At 56.2% G+C, this 18,493-nt stretch overlaps 1 protein-coding gene and 1 long non-coding RNA gene across 7 annotated transcripts in view; one reads left to right on the top strand and one right to left on the bottom strand.

The window, feature by feature from the left end:
• Positions 1-660, top strand: part of LOC140387507 (uncharacterized) — an 89,894-nt gene extending 89,234 nt beyond the window's left edge. The window contains exon 3 of the long non-coding RNA XR_011933887.1: positions 226-660. This is a non-coding gene — a long non-coding RNA (uncharacterized lncRNA). The remainder of the gene's footprint in view (positions 1-225) is intronic.
• Positions 1-18,493, bottom strand: part of cops2 (COP9 signalosome subunit 2) — a 62,903-nt gene that overhangs the window by 3,681 nt on the left and 40,729 nt on the right. For all 6 annotated transcript variants that reach the window (XM_072470686.1, XM_072470688.1, XM_072470687.1 and 3 more), the window contains 2 exons: positions 7,861-7,958; positions 654-736 (listed from right to left, as the gene is read on the bottom strand). In XM_072470686.1, the coding sequence (XP_072326787.1) occupies positions 654-736; positions 7,861-7,958 (181 nt within the window). The remainder of the gene's footprint in view (positions 1-653; positions 737-7,860; positions 7,959-18,493) is intronic.

Below are 18,493 nucleotides of genomic sequence, written 5' to 3'. Positions count from 1 at the left end.
CAGAAAGTTTTACACTTCCCTATGAAAATTAATTGGATGTCAATGTTTGACTTGCTGATCAATCGAAGTTTGATTTATGCGTGGACCATTTGGAAAGGACTGCAGAATTAAATGGAGACGATTGTTAAAAGTGTAAAGAATCAAATGGGGAAATAAAGATAGCATGGATTAGATTCTAATTCAACTCATTTCATCCTATTAATAGCCTCATGTGCTTCCTTTCAGACAACATGCAAACATTTTCAACACCCTCTTCCAAAGCTGCTCGACGATTAGAATAAGAGATGATCCAAATACTTTCCACTGCTTCATGACATGATCAGCCAACACCGTCTAGGTGATCTTTGTTGTCTCTTTTCCATCATTCAATTGCCCAGTTTGCCAATTATTCAGTATTTATACTCTATAGCAACCACAAAATCCGATGTCAAATTTCCAATCTCTATAAAAACGTTTTACATTTGGTTAGCACTAATTTATTTTAAATTGGCTTGGTAAAAAATTACATTGGTCTAATACCCATGACCAGAGATAATTAATTCAAAGGCTGAAATATAGATGACTGAGCACCAAATCAGAAGGTATTCAACCTAGACTTCTGTTTCAAACGAAAATGAAGTAAAGTTAACGTTGACAGTAAAATGTGATCTCACCTTTGAAATAAATGGTATATGTATCCTAGTGTAAGGCTTTATTAATTTTATCAGGACTTGAGTTCTGATATTCCTCAGTAGCTCTATGAAAAAAAAGAATCCATTATCACAAAATGTCCTAACTTTTAGAACAAAGAATACACACAAAAGTAATTGCACTTGTTTGGGCAGTATGACCTCACTATCAACAGTAAACAGGCTATTGGACATTGGCTTCTGAATTTCATGTTACATTGTACAGCTTTATAATTTACTGTAGCTTACAAAATGACTATTTTATCAAAGAACTTTGTTCTGTACAATACATATTTAGTCTGTTTTCCACACGGATAAGAGGGGCAGCATGGTAGCATAGTGGTCAGCACAGTTGCTTCACAGCTCCAGGGTCCCAGGTTCGATTCCCAGCTTGGGTCACTGTCTGTGCGGAGTCTGCACGTTCTCCCCGTGTATACGTGGGTTTCCTCCGGGTGTTCCGGTTTCCTCCCCCAGTCCAAAGATGTGCGGGTTAGGTGGATTGGCCATGCTAAATTGCCCTTAGTAGAAAAAGGTTAAGTGGGGCTTACTGGGATAGGGTAGATACATGGGCTTGAGTAGGGTGCTTTTTGTAAGGGCCGGTGCAGACTCGATGGGCCAAATGGCTTCCTTCTGCACTGGAAATTCTATGAAATCTATGAATTTCAGTACAAAAGTAAGACCTAGGTTTTTGAGGTAGCTGGACAAATAGTGAGCAGATACAGCACAAAGTGAGCACGTGCAGTGCAATAAGGGAACTAAAATTGTGTGTATATGTGAAATTCAATAATTATATGGTGCACCAATCAGAAGAACTACAATTCACCCCTTTCTAGCTGTGGGATATTGAACAATAAAATAAACCATAAATTTGGAAATTTTAAAAATAAACAGAAAATGCTGGAAACATTGAACATCTGTGGAAACGGGAACATAGGGTCAACAATTCAGACTGACAACCTGTATTTTCAGCATTTTCTGCTTTTAGTCCTCTGATATTGCACATCTGTATTACTGATCTGACTGAGTAAAACTAGGACAAAACATTGAAATATCTCATCCTATGTGGTTCAGTTCCATAAACCAGCACATAAACCGATTCAGCTATAGGAGAGTTAGAAAAGCTTAAATTTAAAAGCACAGAATAATGAAACACAAGTTGCTCAAGATGTGCACACTCCAGTTTATTTCCCAGGTGTCTGGGTACTCAATTCCTGCTGTAACAACAAGAACAGTGGTTAAGCTCTGTTCATTTGGACATGACGTGGAAACCAGTCCAGGTGCCGTAAAAATCATCTTCAACTTTTCAGCATAGTGATGAATGGTTTCTTGATATTTACACGACTGATTCCTGGGATGGCAGGATTGACGTTTTGAGGAGTGATTGAGTCAGTCAGGATTATATTCACTAGAGTTTAGAAGAATAAGTGTGGCGGTGGTGGTGGGGGAGTTGAGATTTCATAGAAACCTACAAAATTCTAACAGGACTAGACAGGGTAGATGCAGGAAGGATGTTGCTGATGGTGGGGGATTTGCTGATGGCGGGGGACTCCAGGACTCGGTGTCCAAGACTAAGGATACGGGGTAAACCATTTAGGACTGATATTCAAATATTCAAAAAGGGAGGTAGAGAGAAAGCAGGGAATTATAGACCAGTAAGCCTAACATCGGTAGTGGGGAAAATGCTTGAATCCATTATCAAGGACTTTATAGCAGAACATTTAGAAAGCAGTGGCAGGATCAGTCAGAGTCAGCATGGATTTATGAAGGGAAAATCATGCTTGACAAATCTGTTGGAATTCTTTGAAGAGGTGACCAGTACAGTTGACAAGGGGGAGCCAGTCGATGTGGTATATTTGGACTTTCAGAAGGCGTTTTGACAAAGACACATAAGAGATTATTGTGCAAAATTAAAGCGCGTGGGATTGAGGTGGATATTGAGGTGGATAGAAAACATTGGCAGAGAGGAAACAAAGAGTAGGGATTAATGGGTCCTTTTCAAATTGGCAGGCAGTAACTAGTGGGGTACCACAGGGATCGGTGCTGAGACCCCAGCTATTCACAATATATATATATATATATATATATAAATGATTTGAATGAGGGAACAAAATGTAACATCTCAAAGTTTGCAGATGATATCAAATTAGGTGGGAGGGTAAATTGTGACGAGGATGCAGATCCTACGGCAAGATCTGGACAGGTTGGGCGAGTGGGCAAATCAATGGCAGATGCAGTATAATTTGGATAAGTGTGAGGTTATTCACTTTGGAAGCAAAAACAGGAAGGCAGATTACTACCTGAATGGTTGTAAATTAGGAGAGTGGAGTATGCAGCGGGACTTGGGTGTCCTTGTGCACCATATCGCTGAAGGTAAGCATGCAGGTGCAGCAGGCGGTAAAGAAGGCTAATGGTATGTTGGCCTTCATTGCGAGAGATTTTGAGTATAGAAGCAGGGATGTGTTGCTGCAATTGTACAGGGCCTTGGTGAGGCCACACTTGGAGTGTTGTGTGCAGTTTTGATCTCCTTCTCGGAGGAAGGATGTTCTCGAGGGGGTGCAGAGAAGGTTTACCAGACTGATTCCAGGGATCCGGGGACTGTCATATGAGGAGAGATTGAGTAGATTGGGATTGATCTCGCTGGAGTTCAGAAGAATGTGGGGTGATCTCATAGAGACTTATAAAATTCTAACTGGACTAGACAGGGTAGATACAGGGAAGATGTTACCAATGATGGGTGTGTCCAGAACCAGGGGTCAGTCTGAAGATTCAGGGTAAACCATTTCGGACAGAGATAAGGAGACATTTCTTCACACAAAGAGTGGTGAGCCTGTGGAATTCATTACCACAGGAAGTAGTTGGTGCTAAAACTTTGAATATATTCAAGGGGTGGCTGGATATAGCACTGGAGGAGAATGGGATCAAAGGCTATGGGGAGAAAGCAGGATTAGGCTATTGAGTTGGATGATCAGCCATGATCGTGATGAAAGGCGGAGCAGGCTCGAAGGGCCAAAAGGCCTCCGCCTGCTCCTATCTTCTATGTATCTACATACGAGAATTCTCCTTGTGTCAACGTGGGTTTCTTCCAGATGCTCCGGTTTCTTCCCACAGTCCAAAGATGTGCAGGTTAGGTGGATTGGCCATGCTAGATTGCCCCTTAGTGTCCAAAGGTTAGATGGAGTTACAGCGATAGGGCGGGGGAGTGGGCTTAGGTAGGATGCTCTTTCGGAGAGTAGGTGCATACTCGATGGGCTGAATAGCTTCCTTCTGCACTGTAGGGCTTCTATGATTTGGAGGAGAAATTTCTTCACCCAGAAAGTGGTGAGCCTGTGGAATTTGCTGCCATAGAAGGCAGTTGAGGCCAAAATATTGTAGGTTTTCAAGGAGTTAAATATAGTTCTTGGGGTTAAAAGTATCAAAGGAAAGGGGGAAAGCAGGAACAGGTTACTAAGTTGGATCTTTAGCAGTGCTCATAACGAATGGCGGTGAAGGCTCAAAGGGCCAGATGGCCTACGCCTGCTCCCATTTTCTAAATGACTTTCATCGGAAACATTTCCTTCCAAACACAGGGCTAAATCGCTGGCTTTGAAAGCAGACCAAGGCAGGCCAGCAGCATGGTTCGATTCCCGTAACAGCCTCCCCGAACAGGCGCTGGAATGTGGCGACTAGGGGCTTTTCACAGTAACTTCATTTGAAGCCTACTTGTGACAATAAGCGTTTTTCATTTCATTTCAAAATGTGTCACTCAAATGTGATCGAAGAATGATGGACACTGATGGAAACATCTTTTTAGATGTGTGCCTATAACAACCTCTGAACGAGAGATCCACCCATTTCTGCTTGAAACTCCAGGAAACACGTAGAACTCTATCATGGGATACAAACTTAAGTACAGCTGGCTAATAATTAGTTTACTCATGCATCATCAGATCTGTGAGGATCACAGTAACCACTGTTGCTTTTCTCTGCCAAAACCTCTTATTACATATTTTCTAAAGTAAAAGTAACCGTAGTACCAACCATTTCCCTAGATCTTTCAGTGTTGTGCACTCCAAAAGTATGTGCGTGGAGCTCTTTGTCTGCAATATTAAGAACACCTGTTCCACTGCCCCTCGCTCAGTACTCCCTCTCCTTGCTGACGAATAAAAACAACCTGCATGTTTAATCCCAACCTAACCCTGAACTACTGTTGTTCCCTAGACTATCTCTATTAATCCCGATGTTCTGGAGTTTACCTTGTCGACAAGACACGCTTTCTGCTACTGGCCCAGATCTTGATAAATCGTTGCCTACCTAACTCCCCCCTTTTTGGCCCACAATCAGGCTAACATTGTAAATGATTCCCTCTGCTCAAGAACTGTCTTCCTCCCTTTCAAAGCTTCCATCAAGGCCCCCCTCCCCCCTTCGCCTCTGACCTTTAAAATCATAATCCCATTTCCAACCTCCTTTTCCACTTCAGAATTAGATCATAGAATCCCTACAGTGCAGGTAGCCATTTGGTCCATTGAGTCTGTACCAGCCCTCCAAAAGAGCACCCCACCGACCCATCTTATCCCTGTAATCCGTAATCCCGTGCATTGATCATAGCCAATCCATCTAACCTGTACATCTTTGGACTGTGGGAGGAAACTGGAGCACCCTGAGGAAACCCACGCAAACACGGGGAGAACGTGCAAACTCCAGTCACCAAAGGTTGGAATTGAACCCGGTAAGGCAGCATTGCTAACCACTGTGCCGTCCCTGAATCTGTTGTTACTTCTCAAATCCATTTCCATCTTTCGTGCAACTCCACATTTCTCTTCAATCAGATTTTTATTTCATTTCTTCGTGGGATGTGGGCACTGCTGGCAACGCCAGCATTTGTTGTCCATCCCTATTTGCTCTCAAGAAAGTGGTAGTGAACTGCCGTGTTGAACCATGCAGTCCATTTGGCGTATGTACACAGCAGCACAGCTCCCACCCTGCCATAAGCACTACAATGGCCCTGATCAAAATTACAAACTGAATTCTCCTAGACAGGTGTATTATTTATCCTTGTCCTTGACCTCTATGAACCTCTGGCAAGGTCAATCATATTTTACTCCATTGCCCAGCCCAGTGGGTCTACCTGTGGTTATCCCACTTAAACCTGTCCAAAGCATCACCAGAACAATACAAGCTAATAGCCCTGCATTGTTACCTATGGAGACAACCAAGGATCAATCTTTGCCTACACCCCATCTTACTCTTTCTCACCTTCATGCAGCCCACAGTGACATGATCCAGCTTCAACGTGTACACTGATGACACCTGCTTTACTCTCCAACACCTTTCAACCTTTCCATTGCCCTTTTTAAAATCAGACTACGTTTTTGACATCCAGTGCCTGATTAATCTCAAGTTTTTACAGTTAAATATGGGATGACTGAAACATTGTCTTCATCGCCACACCACACTCCAAACTCTTCCCTCACTATCAGTTCCAATTCCCTCCTTGGTCAATGTCTCAAATTCAGTGAGACTTTTCACATATCCAGTGCCCTTTTTGCCCCTTAGCAATGCGGTCAACCCAATACCCTAACCATCACAAAAACGCATTCCGCTTTTGTAACATAGCTTGCCTCTGCCTATCTGCTGCTGAAATCCTCGTGCATGTCTACAGAAGGTTCCGAGTTCACCCCCATTCTGGGAAACAAGTTCAAAAATAAAGACTTGCCCCAGTATGACTAAAGGAGTGCTGCACTGCCAGAGATGCCATCTTTCAGCTCCCTTGGGTGGATACAAAAGATTCCAAAACACGATTTCTCCTAGCCAATAGTCATCCATCAATCAAACTCACAAATACAGATTATTTGGTCATTATCACATTGCTGTTTGTGGGAGCTTGCTGTGCACAAATACAAAAGTGAGTACACTTCAAATACTCAATTGACTAAAGTATTTTGAAACATTCAGTGGTTGTGAAAGATGCTATATAAATGCAAGGCTATCTTTTTTTTGACCTCCAGAGTTGACTACCCTGATGTTTGCTTGTCCACCCTTTTTAATAACTCCTTCTTTGGCTCAGTGCAACTTGTCTGATACTGCTACTGGTAAACATTTTGGGATATTTTCCATGTTAAAAAACACTACAAATGCAAGTTGCCATTTGCTTACCTTTTGGGCGTAAAAATCATATTAACTTATCTGAATGTCCTTAAGTTTAAACAGATTCAATTCAACTCATCCTGAAAGATGTGATTTGAAAAGGTATTCAAAACAACTTATATATGTTAGATGTAAAAGAAAGAAATGACTAAAAGCTATGATTATGCAGCCCTAAAAAAAAAAAAAGTTGGAGGGCCTCAACCGTAAAAGTCAAAGAATCGTGATACCATGAGGCACAAGTTTTTGAAAAGATTAGGAATGTTGGGCTATATTGTGGGAAGGGAGAAGTGGGAGAATATGTGAACTTTGTATCTGCAAAATTTTCTGAACTTGTGTTAGTCTCCCATTGTGATGTCATGATTCACATTTAAAAAAATAAATTTAGCGTACCCAATTCATTTTTTCCAATTAAGGGCAATTTAGCATGGCCAATCTACTTATCCTGCACATCTTTGGGTTGTGGGGGCGAAACACATGCAGACATGGGGAGAATGTGCAAACTCCACACGGACAGTGACCCAGAGCCGGGATCGAACCTGGGACCTCGGCGCCGTGAGACAGCAATGCTGACCACTGCGCTGCCCACATGATTCACATTTTAAAAAGAAAGTTCATTAAATGATTTCTACAGAACTAATCCAGCTTGGTCATGGTCCTCCAGTGTGTGAGAAATAGCAGAAGAAGTATTTATTTACTGTACTTTTACAGTACCTCTATGCATTATTAAGGGATGAAGTCCCAATCTTTGCTATTTGATCAGCACTAGAATTGAACAGTTACATTACTATAAACTGCATGTGTACAAAATATATCTAATAAATTGCTGGGAAGAATATCAATGAAACACTGAGACATATTTCATAAGTGTACTACACTGTAGGACGCTAAAGGGTGTGCTCTTGTTTTCAGAAATTGCCTCGGTACATTAAAGTTTTTTGCTGTAATATGCCATACCAGTTCTTGCAACATACATACTTTGAAAAAGTAATGTTCACAAACAGATTAGACTTTTCAAATACATGCATACAAACACTTTGCTTAACATGTTACATATATATTTGAACCATACCTTCTATGTGTTCCCTTATGAAGGGGTCATCCATGATGTTACTGTGATTGGTTTTCAGAATCTTCTCAAATTCAGTGATGTCATTATTTTGATAGGCACTGAAAAAACAGCATACTAGAATTTTTCTTCTTCAGAATTTTTTTTTTGTACTAGGAGCAGATCCTGATAGTCGGTAATATTAATAGTGTACCCCATTTATAATGTTTGCAGTTTGCCTAAGCAATGATGTAAGCAAGGCCATTATTCCCAAATGAAATGCATGAAGAATAATCCATGTTTCACATGTTACAGTCGTTTAAGAACGTATTAGCAGAATTAATTATGGGTGCAGAAAATATAAATTAACCAGAGTTTGATGATATCTGGAGTTACTGTGCACAATCAACATCCTGGTGGTTACCATTGATCAGAAACTGAACTGGACTAGCTGTATTAATACTGTGGCTACCAGAGCAGGTCAAAGACTGGGAATCCTACGAGTAACTCACCTCCTGATTCCCCCAAAGCCTGTCCACTATCTACAAGGCACAAGTCAGGAGCGTAATGAAATACTCTCCACTTACCTGGATTAGTACAGCTCCAACAGCACTCATGAAGCTTGACACCATCCAGGACAAAGCAGCCCGCTTGATTGCTACCCCTTACACAAACATTCAATCCTTTTACCACCGAGGGACAGTGGCAACCGGGTGTACCCTCCACAAGATGCACTGCAGGAACTCGCCTAGATTCCTTAGGCAGCACCTTCCAAACCCACGACCACTACCATCTAGAAGGACAAGAGCAGCAGATCCCTGGGAACCCCACCACGGAGGTTCCCCTCCAAGTCACTCACCATCCCGACTTGAAAATCTATCGCCGTTCCTTCACTGTCGCTGGGTTAAAATCCTGAAACCCCCTCCCTAAGAGCATTGTGGGCGTATTTACGCTTCAGGGACTGCAACAGTTCAAGAAGGCAACTCACCATCACCTTCTGAATGGCAACTAGGGATGGGCAATAAATGTTGGCCGAACCAGCAACACCCACATCCCATAAGTCAATTAATTAAAAAAAATTTTTTTTGCTGATAACTAAAGTTTAAACTCTTGAACAGTAACTGAACCCAGTATTCCTTCATGCAATTTATTTAGTTCATTGATCAGGGAACTTATGTTAGCACAACTTTAAGCTTTCAGAATAAAATACATTAGACACGAGTTAGAATGAACTTTTATCAAGACAGTCAAACCAGGACACAGGGTTCAGCCCAATACAAGTGATTTACATTGCAAATCAACGCACTATACCAAAAAACACCAATTTATCTTCACTTCTAAATTACTGTAATTAAACTATATATTTCCCCCATGTTCATTAGCAGGACTACTCAAGTAAATTCATCAAAATGGAAGGAATGTACTCTCAAATTTATTTTTTGGTAGATATCCCAATCTCAATTATGACTTTGAAGCTAATTTAAAAGACCATATCTGCTTTTAGCTTGAAGTAAAAGTCAGCCAGAGTGCACTAAATTAAAACAGATGTAACCATCCACAAAATTTGAGTTATAGTTTTAAGTAAAACTAGTCTAATATCTAAATATTAAAGCTTTTTTGCCAGAATTCTAGTTTTTACATTTGAACCTTGTTCATCAAGTGGAAGTTAAATTTGAATCCAAATGTACTATAATCACATTTTGTTCAATTAGAACTGTAGGCATGTAATTAAGCATTTTGATATGCAAGGTTTACTATCCTGTTTTTCATTTAATCAATACCGGTCATTTCCATAAAGCTTCCTCAAATATCTAGAGAGGACCCAGTAGATTAGAGATGTATAATTTTCAACTTCCATATAACTCCTACAGTGCAGGAGGCCAGTTGGCCATTCAAGTCTGCACCAACTCTCCGAAAGAGCACTCCACCTAGGCCCACTCCCCGCCCTATCCCTGTAACCTTGCGCATTACAGGGGGAAAAGGGAGGAGGGGGGAAAGGGAGGGGGGGGGAAAGGGAGGGGGGGGGGAAAGGGAGGGGGGGGGGAAAGGGAGGGGGGGGGAAAGGGAGGGGGGGGGAAAGGGAGGGGGGGGGGGAAAGGGAGGGGGGGGGGAAAGGGAGGGGGGGGGAAAGGGAGGGGGGGGGGAAAGGGAGGGGGGGGGGAAAGGGAGGGGGGGGGAAAGGGAGGGGGGGGGGAAAGGGAGGGGGGGGAAAAGGGAGGGGGGGAAAAGGGAGGGGGGAAAAGGGAGGGGGGAAAAGGGAGGGGGGGGAAAAGGGAGGGGGGGAAAAGGGAGGGGGGGAAAAGGGAGGGGGGGAAAAGGGAGGGGGGGAAAGGGAGGGGGGGGAAAAGGGAGGGGGGGGAAAAGGGAGGGGGGGGAAAAGGGAGGGGGGGGAAAAGGGAGGGGGGGGAAAAGGGAGGGGGGGAAAAGGGAGGGGGGGAAAAGGGAGGGGGGGGAAAAGGGAGGGGGGGAAGGGAGGGGGGAAAGGGAGGGGGGAAAGGGAGGGGGGGAAAGGGGGGGGGAAAGGGAGGGGGGGAAGGGAGGGGGGGAAGGGAGGGAAAAGGGAGGGGGGGGAAAAGGGAGGGGGGGGGAAAAGGGAGGGGGGGGGAAAAGGGAGGGGGGGGAAAAGGGAGGGGGGGGAAAAGGGAGGGGGGGGAAAAAGGGAGGGGGGGAAAAGGGAGGGGGGAAAAGGGAGGGGGGGGAAAAGGGAGGGGGGGAAAAGGGGGGGGGAAGGGGAGGGGGGGAAAGGGAGGGGGGGAAAGGGAGGGGGGAAAGGGAGGGGGGGGAAAGGGAGGGGGGAAAAGGGAGGGGGGAAAAGGGAGGGGGGAAAAGGGAGGGGGGAAAAGGGAGGGGGGAAAAGGGAGGGGGGGAAAAGGGAGGGGGGGGAAAAGGGAGGGGGGGAAAAGGGAGGGGGGAAAGGGAGGGGGGGGAAAGGGAGGGGGGAAAGGGGGGGGGGAAGGGAGGGGGGGGAAGGGAGGGGGGAAGGGAGGGAGGGGGGGGAAGGGAGGGGGGAAGGGAGGCGGGGAGGGGAAGGGAGGCTGGGAGGGGAAGGGAGGCGGGGAGGGGAAGGGAGGCGGGGAGGGGAAGGGAGGCGGGGAGGGGAAGGGAGGCGAAGGGAGGCGGGGAGGGGAAGGGAGGCGGGGAGGGGAAGGGAGGCGGGGAGGGGAAGGGAGGCGGGGAGGGAGAGGGGGGGAGGGAGAGGGGGGGAGGGAGAGGGGGGGAGGGAGAGGGGGGGAGGGAGAGGGGGGGAGGGAGAGGGGGGGAGGGAGAGGGGGGGAAGGAGAGGGGGGGGAAGGAGAGGGGGGGAAGGAGAGGGGGGGGAAGGAGAGGGGGGGGGGAAGGAGAGGGGGGGGAGGGAGGAGGGGGGGAGGGAGAGGGGGGGAGAGAGGGGGGAGGGAGAGAGGGGGGGGGAGAGAGGGGGGGGGGAGAGAGGGGGAGGGAGAGAGAGGGGGAGGGAGAGAGGGGGGGGAGAGAGGGGGGAGGGAGAGAGGGGGAGGGAGAGAGGGGGAGGAGAGAGGGGGAGGGAGAGAGGGGGAGGAGAGAGGGGGGAGGGAGAGAGGGGGAGGGAAGAGAGGGGGCGAGGGGGAGGGAGAGAGGGGGGGAGGGGGAGGGAGAGAGGGGGAGGGAGAGAGGGGGGGAGGGAGAGAGGGGGGGAGGGAGAGAGGGGGGGAGGGAGAGAGGGGGGGAGGGAGAGAGGGGGGAGGGAGAGAGGGGGGAGGGAGAGAGAGGGGGGAGGGAGAGAGGGGGAGGGAGAGAGGGGGAGGGAGAGAGGGGGAGGGAGAGAGGGGGAGGGAGAGAGGGGGAGAGGGAGAGAGGGGGAGGGAGAGAGGGGGAGGGAGAGAGGGGGAGGGAAAGGGGGGGGGAGGAGAGGGGGGGGAGGGAGGGAGAGGGGGGGAGGGAGAGGGGGGGAGGGAGAGGGGGGAGGGAGGCGGGGAGGGGAAGGGAGGCTGGGAGGGGAAGGGAGGCGGGAGGGGAAGGGAGGCGGGGAGGGGAAGGGAGGCGGGGAGGGGAGGGGAGGGGAAGGGAGGCGGGGAGGGGAAGGGAGGCGGGGAGGGGAAGGGAGGGCGGGGAGGGGAAGGGAGGCGGGGAGGGGGGAGGGGGGAGGGAGAGGGGGGGGGAGGGAGAGGGGGGGAGGGAGAGGGGGGGGAAGGAGAGGGGGAGGAGACGAGGGGGAGGGAGAGAGGGGGAGGGAGAGGGGGGAGGGAGAGAGGGGGGGAGGGAGAGAGGGGGGAGGGAGAGGGGGGGGAGGGAGAGGGGGGGGGAGGGAGAGGGGGGGGGAGGGAGAGGGGGGGGGAGGGAGAGAGGGGGGGGAGGGAGAGAGGGGGGGGAGGGAGAGAGGGGGGGGGAGGGAGAGAGGGGGGGGGAGGGAGAGAGGGGGGGGGAGGGAGAGAGGGGGGGGAGGGAGAGAGGGGGGGAGGGAGAGGGGGGGGGAGGGAGAGAGGGGGGGGGAGGGAGGGACGAGAGGGGGGGGAGGGAGAGAGGGGGGGAGGGAGAGAGGGGGGGAGGGAGAGAGGGGGGGGGAGGGAGAGAGGGGGGGGGAGGGAGAGAGGGGGGGGGAGGGAGAGAGGGGGGGGGAGGGAGAGAGGGGGGGGGAGGGAGAGAGGGGGGGGGAGGGAGAGGGGGGGGAGGGAGAGAGGGGGGGGAGGGAGAGAGGGGGGGGAGGGAGAGAGGGGGGGGAGGAGAGAGGGGGGGGAGGGAGAGAGAGGGGGGGGAGGGAGAGAGGGGGGGGAGGGAGAGAGGGGGGGGAGGGAGAGAGGGGGGGGAGGGAGAGAGGGGGGGGAGGGAGAGAGGGGGGGGAGGGAGAGAGGGGGGGGAGGGAGAGAGGGGGGGGAGGGAGAGAGGGGGGGGAGGGAGAGAGGGGGGGAGAGAGAGGGGGGGGGAGGGAGAGAGGGGGGGGAGGGAGAGAGGGGGGGGAGGGAGAGAGGGGGGGGAGGGACGAGAGGGGGGGAGGAGAGAGGGGGGGAGGGAGAGAGAGGGGGGGAGGGAGAGAGGGGGGGGAGGGAGAGAGGGGGGGGGAGGGAGAGAGGGGGGGGAGGGAGAGAGGGGGGGAGGGAGAGAGAGGGGGGGGAGGGAGAGAGGGGGGGAGGGAGAGAGGGGGGGAGGGAGAGAGGGGGGGGAGAGAGGGGGGAGGAGAGGGGGGAGGGAGAGAGGGGGAGGGAGAGAGGGGGGAGGGAGAGAGGGGGGAGGGAGAGAGGGGGGAGGGAGAGAGGGGGGAGGGAGAGAGGGGGGCAGGGGAGAGAGGGGGGGAGGAGAGAGGGGGGAGGGGAGAGAGGGGGGAGGGAGGAGGGGGGAGGGAGAGAGGGGGGAGGGAGAGAGGGGGGAGGGAGAGAGGGGGGAGGGAGAGAGGGGGGAGGGAGAGAGGGGGGAGGGAGAGAGGGGGGAGGGAGAGAGGGGGGAGGGAGAGAGGGGGGAGGGAGAGAGGGGGGAGGGGAGAGAGGGGGGAGGGAGAGAGGGGGGGAGGGAGAGAGGGGGGAGGGAGAGAGGGGGGAGGGAGAGAGGGGGAGGAGAGAGGGGGGAGGGAGAGAGGGGGGAGGAGGGAGAGAGGGGGAGGGAGAGAGGGGGGAGGGAGAGAGGGGGGAGGGAGAGAGGGGGGAGGAGAGAGGGGGGAGGGAGAGAGAGGGGGAGGGAGAGAGGGGGGGAGGGAGAGAGGGGGGTAGGGAGAGAGGGGGGAGGGAGAGAGGGGGGAGGGAGAGAGGGGGGAGGGAGAGAGGGGGGGGAGGGAGAGAGGGGGGGGGGGAGGGAGGGGGGGGAGGGAGAGAGGGGGGGGGGAGAGAGGGGGGGGAGGGAGGGGGGGAGGGAGGGGGGGGAGGGAGGGGGGGGAGGGAGGGGGGGAGGGAGGGGGTTGAGGGAGAGGGAGGGGGTTGAGGGAGAGAGAGGGGGGAGGGAGAGAGGGGGGAGGGAGAGAGGGGGGAGGGAGAGAGGGGGGGAGGGACGAGAGGGGGGGAGGGAGAGAGGGGGGGGAGGAGAGAGGGGGGAGGGAGAGAGGGGGGGAGGAGAGAGGGGGGAGGGAGAGAGGGGGGAGGGAGAGAGGGGGGAGGGAGAGAGGGGGGAGGAGAGAGGGGGGAGGAGAGAGGGGGGAGGGAGAGAGGGGGGAGGGAGAGAGGGGGGAGGGAGAGAGGGGGGAGGGAGAGAGAGGGGGAGGGAGAGAGGGGGAGGGAGAGAGGGGGGAGGGAGAGAGGGGGGAGGGAGACGAGGGGGAGGGGGAGGGAGAGAGGGGGGAGGGAGAGAGGGGGGAGGGAGAGAGAGGGGGGGGGAGGGAGAGAGGGGGGGGGGAGAGAGAGAGGGGGGGGAGGGAGAGGGGGGGGGGGAGGGAGAGGGGGGGGAGGGAGAGAGGGGGGAGGGAGAGGGGGAGGGAGGGAGAGGGGGGAGGGAGGGAGGGGGAGGGAGGGAGGGGGGAGGGAGGGAGGGAGGGGGGAGGGAGGGGGGAGGGAGGGAGGGAGGGGGGAGGGAGGGGGGGGAGGGGGGGAGGGAGGGGGGAGGGAGGGGGAGGGAGAGAGGGAGCGGGGGAGGAGGTAAGGAGGGGGGGAGTGAGAGAGGAGGGGAAGAGGGGGAAAGAGGGGGGTTGGGGGGAAGGGAAGGGGGGAAGGGAAGGGCGGGGGGGAAGGGAAGGGGGGGGAAGGGAAGGGGGGGAGGGAAGGGGGGGAAGGGAAGGGGGGGGAAGGGAAGGGGGGGAGAAGGGAAGGGGGGAGAAGGGAAGGGGGGGGAAGGGAAGGGGGGGGAAGGGAAGGGGGGGAAGGAAGGGGGGGGGAAGGGAAGGGGGGGGAAGGGAAGGGGGGGGAAGGGAAGGGGGGGGAAGGGGGGGGAGGGAAGGGGGGGGAAGGGAAGGGGGGGAAGGGAAGGGGGGGAAGGGAAGGGGGGGAAGGGAAGGGGGGGAAGGGAAGGGGGGGGGGAGAAGGGAAGGGGGGGGAAGGGAAGGGGGGGAAGGGAAGGGGGGGAAGGGAAGGGGGGGGGAAGGGAAGGGGGGGGAGGGGAAGGGGGGGGAGGGAAGGGGGGGGAGGAAGGGGGGGGAGGGAAGGGGGGGGAGGGAAGGGGGGGGAGGGAAGGGGGGGGAGGGAAGGGGGGGGAGGGAGAGAGGGGGGAGGGAAGGAGGGGGGAGGGAGAGAGGGGGGAGGGAGAGAGGGGGAGGGGAGGGAGAGGGGGAGGGGAGAGGGAGAGAGGGGGGGAGGAGAGAGGGGGGGAGGGAGAGAGGGGGGGAGGGGAGAGAGGGGGGAGGGAGAGGGGGGAGGGAGAGGGGGGAGGGAGAGGGGGGAGGGATAGGGGGCGAGGGTGAGGGGGGAGGGTGAGGGGGGAGGGTGAGGGGGGAGGGAGAGGGGGGAGGGGAGGGAGAGGGGGGGAGGGAGGGAGAGGGGGGAGGGAGGGAGAGGGGGGAGGGAGGGAGAGGGGGGAGGGAGGAGGGGGAGGGAGGGAGGGAGGAGGGGGAGGGAGGGAGGGAGGGAGGGAGGGAGGGGGAGAGGGGGGAGGGAGGGAGGGGGGGGGAGGGAGGGAGGGGGAGGGAGGGGGAGGGAGGGGGGAGGGAGGGGGGGGGAGGGGGGGAGTAGGGGGGGGGAGGAGGGGGGGAGGTGGGGAGGGGGGGAGTGAGGGGGGGCGGGGAGGGCGGGAGGGAGAGAGGGAGCGGGGGAGGAAGTAAGGAGGGGGGGAGTGAGAGAGGAGGGGAAGAGGGGGGTTGGGGGGAAGGGAAGGGGGGGAAGGGAAGGGGGGGGGGAAGGGAAGGGGGGAGGAAGGGAAGGGGGGGGAAGGGAAGGGGGGGGAAGGGAAGGGGGGGAAGGGAAGGGGGGGGAAGGGAAGGGGGGGGAAGGGAAGGGGGGGGAAGGGAAGGGGGGAGAAGGGAAGGGGGAGAAGGGAACGGGGGGAGAAGGGAAGGGGGGGGGAAGGGAAGGGGGGGGGGGAAGGGAAGGGGGGGGGAAGGGAAGGGGGGGGGAAGGGAAGGGGGGGGGAAGGGAAGGGGGGGGGGGAAGGGAAGGGGGGGGGGGGAAGGGAAGGGGGGGGGGAAGGGAAGGGGGGGGGGAAGGGAAGGGGGGGGGGAAGGGAAGGGGGGGGGAAGGGAAGCGGGGGGGGAAGGGAAGGGGGGGGGGAAGGGAAGGGGGGGGGGAAGGGAAGGGGGGGGGGAAGGGAAGGGGGGGGGAAGGGAAGGGGTGGGGGAGGGAAGGGGTGGGGGAGGGAAGGGGGGGGGGGGAGGGAAGGGGGGGGGGGGAGGGAAGGGGGGGGGGGGAGGGAAGGGGGGGGGGGAAGGGAAGGGGGGGGGGAAGGGAAGGGGGGGGGGAAGGGAAGGGGGGGGGAAGGAAGGGGGGGGGAAGGGAAGGGGGGGGGGAAGGGAAGGGGGGGGGGGACAGGGAAGGGGGGGAAGGGAAGGGGGGGAAGGGAAGGGGGGGGAGGGAAGGGGGGGGGAAAGGGGGGGAAGGGAAGGGGGGGGAAGGGAAGGGGGGGGAAGGGAAGGGGGGGAAGGGAAGGGGGGGGAAGGGAAGGGGGGGGAAGGGAAGGGGGGGGAAGGGAAGGGGGGGGAAGGGAAGGGGGGGGGAAGGGAAGGGGGGGGGAAGGAAGGGGGGGAAGGGAAGGGGGGGAAGGGAAGGGGGGGAAGGGAAGGGGCGGGAAGGGAAGGGGGGGAAGGGAAGGGGGGGAAGGGAAGGGGGGGGAAGAGGAGGGGGAAAGGAAAGAGGGGGTGAAGAGGAGGGGGGGAAAAGGGAAGAGGGGGGAAAGGGAAGAGGGGGGGAGAAAGGGAAGGGGGGGAAAGGGAAGAGGGGGAAAGGGAAGAGGGGGGGAGAAAGGGAAGAGGGGGGGAGAAAGGGGAGGGGGGGAGAAAGGGAAGAGGGGGGGGAGAAAGGGAAGAGGGGGGGGAGAAAGGGAAGAGGGGGGGGAGAAAGGGAAGAGGGGGGGGAGAAAGGGAAGAGGGGGGGGAGAAAGGGAAGGGGGGGGAGAAAGGAAGAGGGGGGGGAGGAAGAAAGGGAAGAGGGGGGGAGAAAGGGAAGAGGGGGGGGAGAAAGGGAAGAGGGGGGGGAGAAAGGGAAGAGGTGGGGGAGAAAGGGGGCGAAGGGAAGAGGGGGGGGAAGGGAAGAGGGGGGGAAGGGAAGAGGGGGGGGAAGGGAAGAGGGGGGGAAAGGGAAGAGGGGGGGAGGGAAGAGGGGGGGGAGGGAAGAGGGGGGGGAGGGACGAGGGGGGGGGAGGGAAGAGGGGGGGGAGGGAAGAGGGGGGGGAGGGAAGAGGGGGGGGGAGGGAAGAGGGGGGGGAGGGAAGAGGGGGGGGAGGGAAGAGGGGGGGAGGGAAGAGGGGGGAGGGAAGAGGGGGGGGAGGGAAGAGGGGGGGGAAGGAAGGGGGGGGGAAGGGAAAGGGGGGGGGAAGGGAAGGGGGGGGGGGAAGGGTAGAGGGGGGGAAGGGAAGACGGGGGGAGGGAAGGGGGGGGGAAAGGGAAGAGGGGGGGGAAGGGAAGAGGGGGGGAAAGGGAAGAGGGGGGGGAGGGAAGAGGGGGGGGAGGGAAGAGGGGGGGGGAGGGAAGAGGGGGGGGAGGGAAGACGGGGGGGGGAGGGAAGAGGGGGGGGAAGGGAGAGGGGGGGGAAGGGAAGGGGGGGGGGAAGGGTAGAGGGGGGGAAGGGAAGAGGGGGGGGAGGGAAGGGGGGGGAAAGGGAAGAGGGGGGGAAGGGAAGAGGGGGGGGAAAGGAAGAGGGGGGGGAAAGGAAGAGGGGGGGGAAAGGGAAGAGGGGGGGGAAAGGGGAAGAGGGGGGGAAAGGGAAGAGGGGGGGAAAGGGAAGAGGGGGGGAAAGGGAAGAGGGGGGAAAGGGAAGAGGGGGGAAAGGGAAGAGGGGGGGAAAGGAAGAGGGGGGGAAGGGAAGACGGGGGGGGAAGGGAAGAGGGGGGGGAAGGGAAGAGGGGGGGGGGAAGGAAGAGGGGGGGGGGAAGGGAAGAGGGGGGGGGAAGGGAAGAGGGGGGGGGGAAGGGAAGAGGGGGGGGAAGGAAGAGGGGGGGGGGACAGGAAGAGGGGGGGGGGAAGGGAAGAGGGGGGGGGGAAGGGAAGAGGGGGGGGGGAAGGGAAGAGGGGGGGAAGGGAAGAGGGGGGGGGAAGGGAAGAGGGGGGGGAAGGGAAGAGGGGGGGAAGGGAAGAGGGGGGGGAAGGGAAGAGGGGGGGGGAAGGGAAGAGGGGGGGGGGGGGAGAAAGAGAACCAGAGGAAACCCACGGGGGGGGGTGGGGGAAGGAGAGAGACACCAGAGCACCCGGAGGAAACCCACGCAGACACGGGGGTGGGGGAGGGGAAGAAGGGGGGGGGGGAAGGAAGAAGGGGGGGGGAAGGAAGAAGGGGGGGGGAAGGAAGAAGGGGGGGGGAAGGAAGAGGGGGGGGGGAAGGAAGAAGGGGGGGGGGGAAAGAAGGGGGGGGGAAGGGGAAGAAGGGGGGGGGAAGAAGGGGGGGGGAAGAAGGGGGGGGGGAAGAAGGGGGGGGGGGAAAGAAGGGGGGGGAAAGAAGGGGGGGGGAAAGAAGGGCGGGGGAAGAAGGGGGGGGGAAGAGGAGGGGGGGGAAGAGGAGGGGGGGGAAGAGGAGGGGGGGGAAGAGGAGGGGGGAGGAAAGAGGAGGGGGGGAAAGAGGAGGGGGGGAAAGAGGAGGGGGGGAAAGAGGAGGGGGGGAAAGAGGAGGGGGGAAAGAGGAGGGGGGAAAGAGGAGGGGGGGAAAGAGGAGGG

Source organism: Scyliorhinus torazame, chromosome 12 (genome assembly GCF_047496885.1).
Source record: "Scyliorhinus torazame isolate Kashiwa2021f chromosome 12, sScyTor2.1, whole genome shotgun sequence".
In the NCBI taxonomy this organism is placed as follows: Eukaryota; Metazoa; Chordata; class Chondrichthyes; order Carcharhiniformes; family Scyliorhinidae; genus Scyliorhinus; species Scyliorhinus torazame.
The sequence above is the reverse complement of the archived record's forward strand: the minus strand, read 5'-3'. Positions and strand labels throughout refer to the sequence as shown.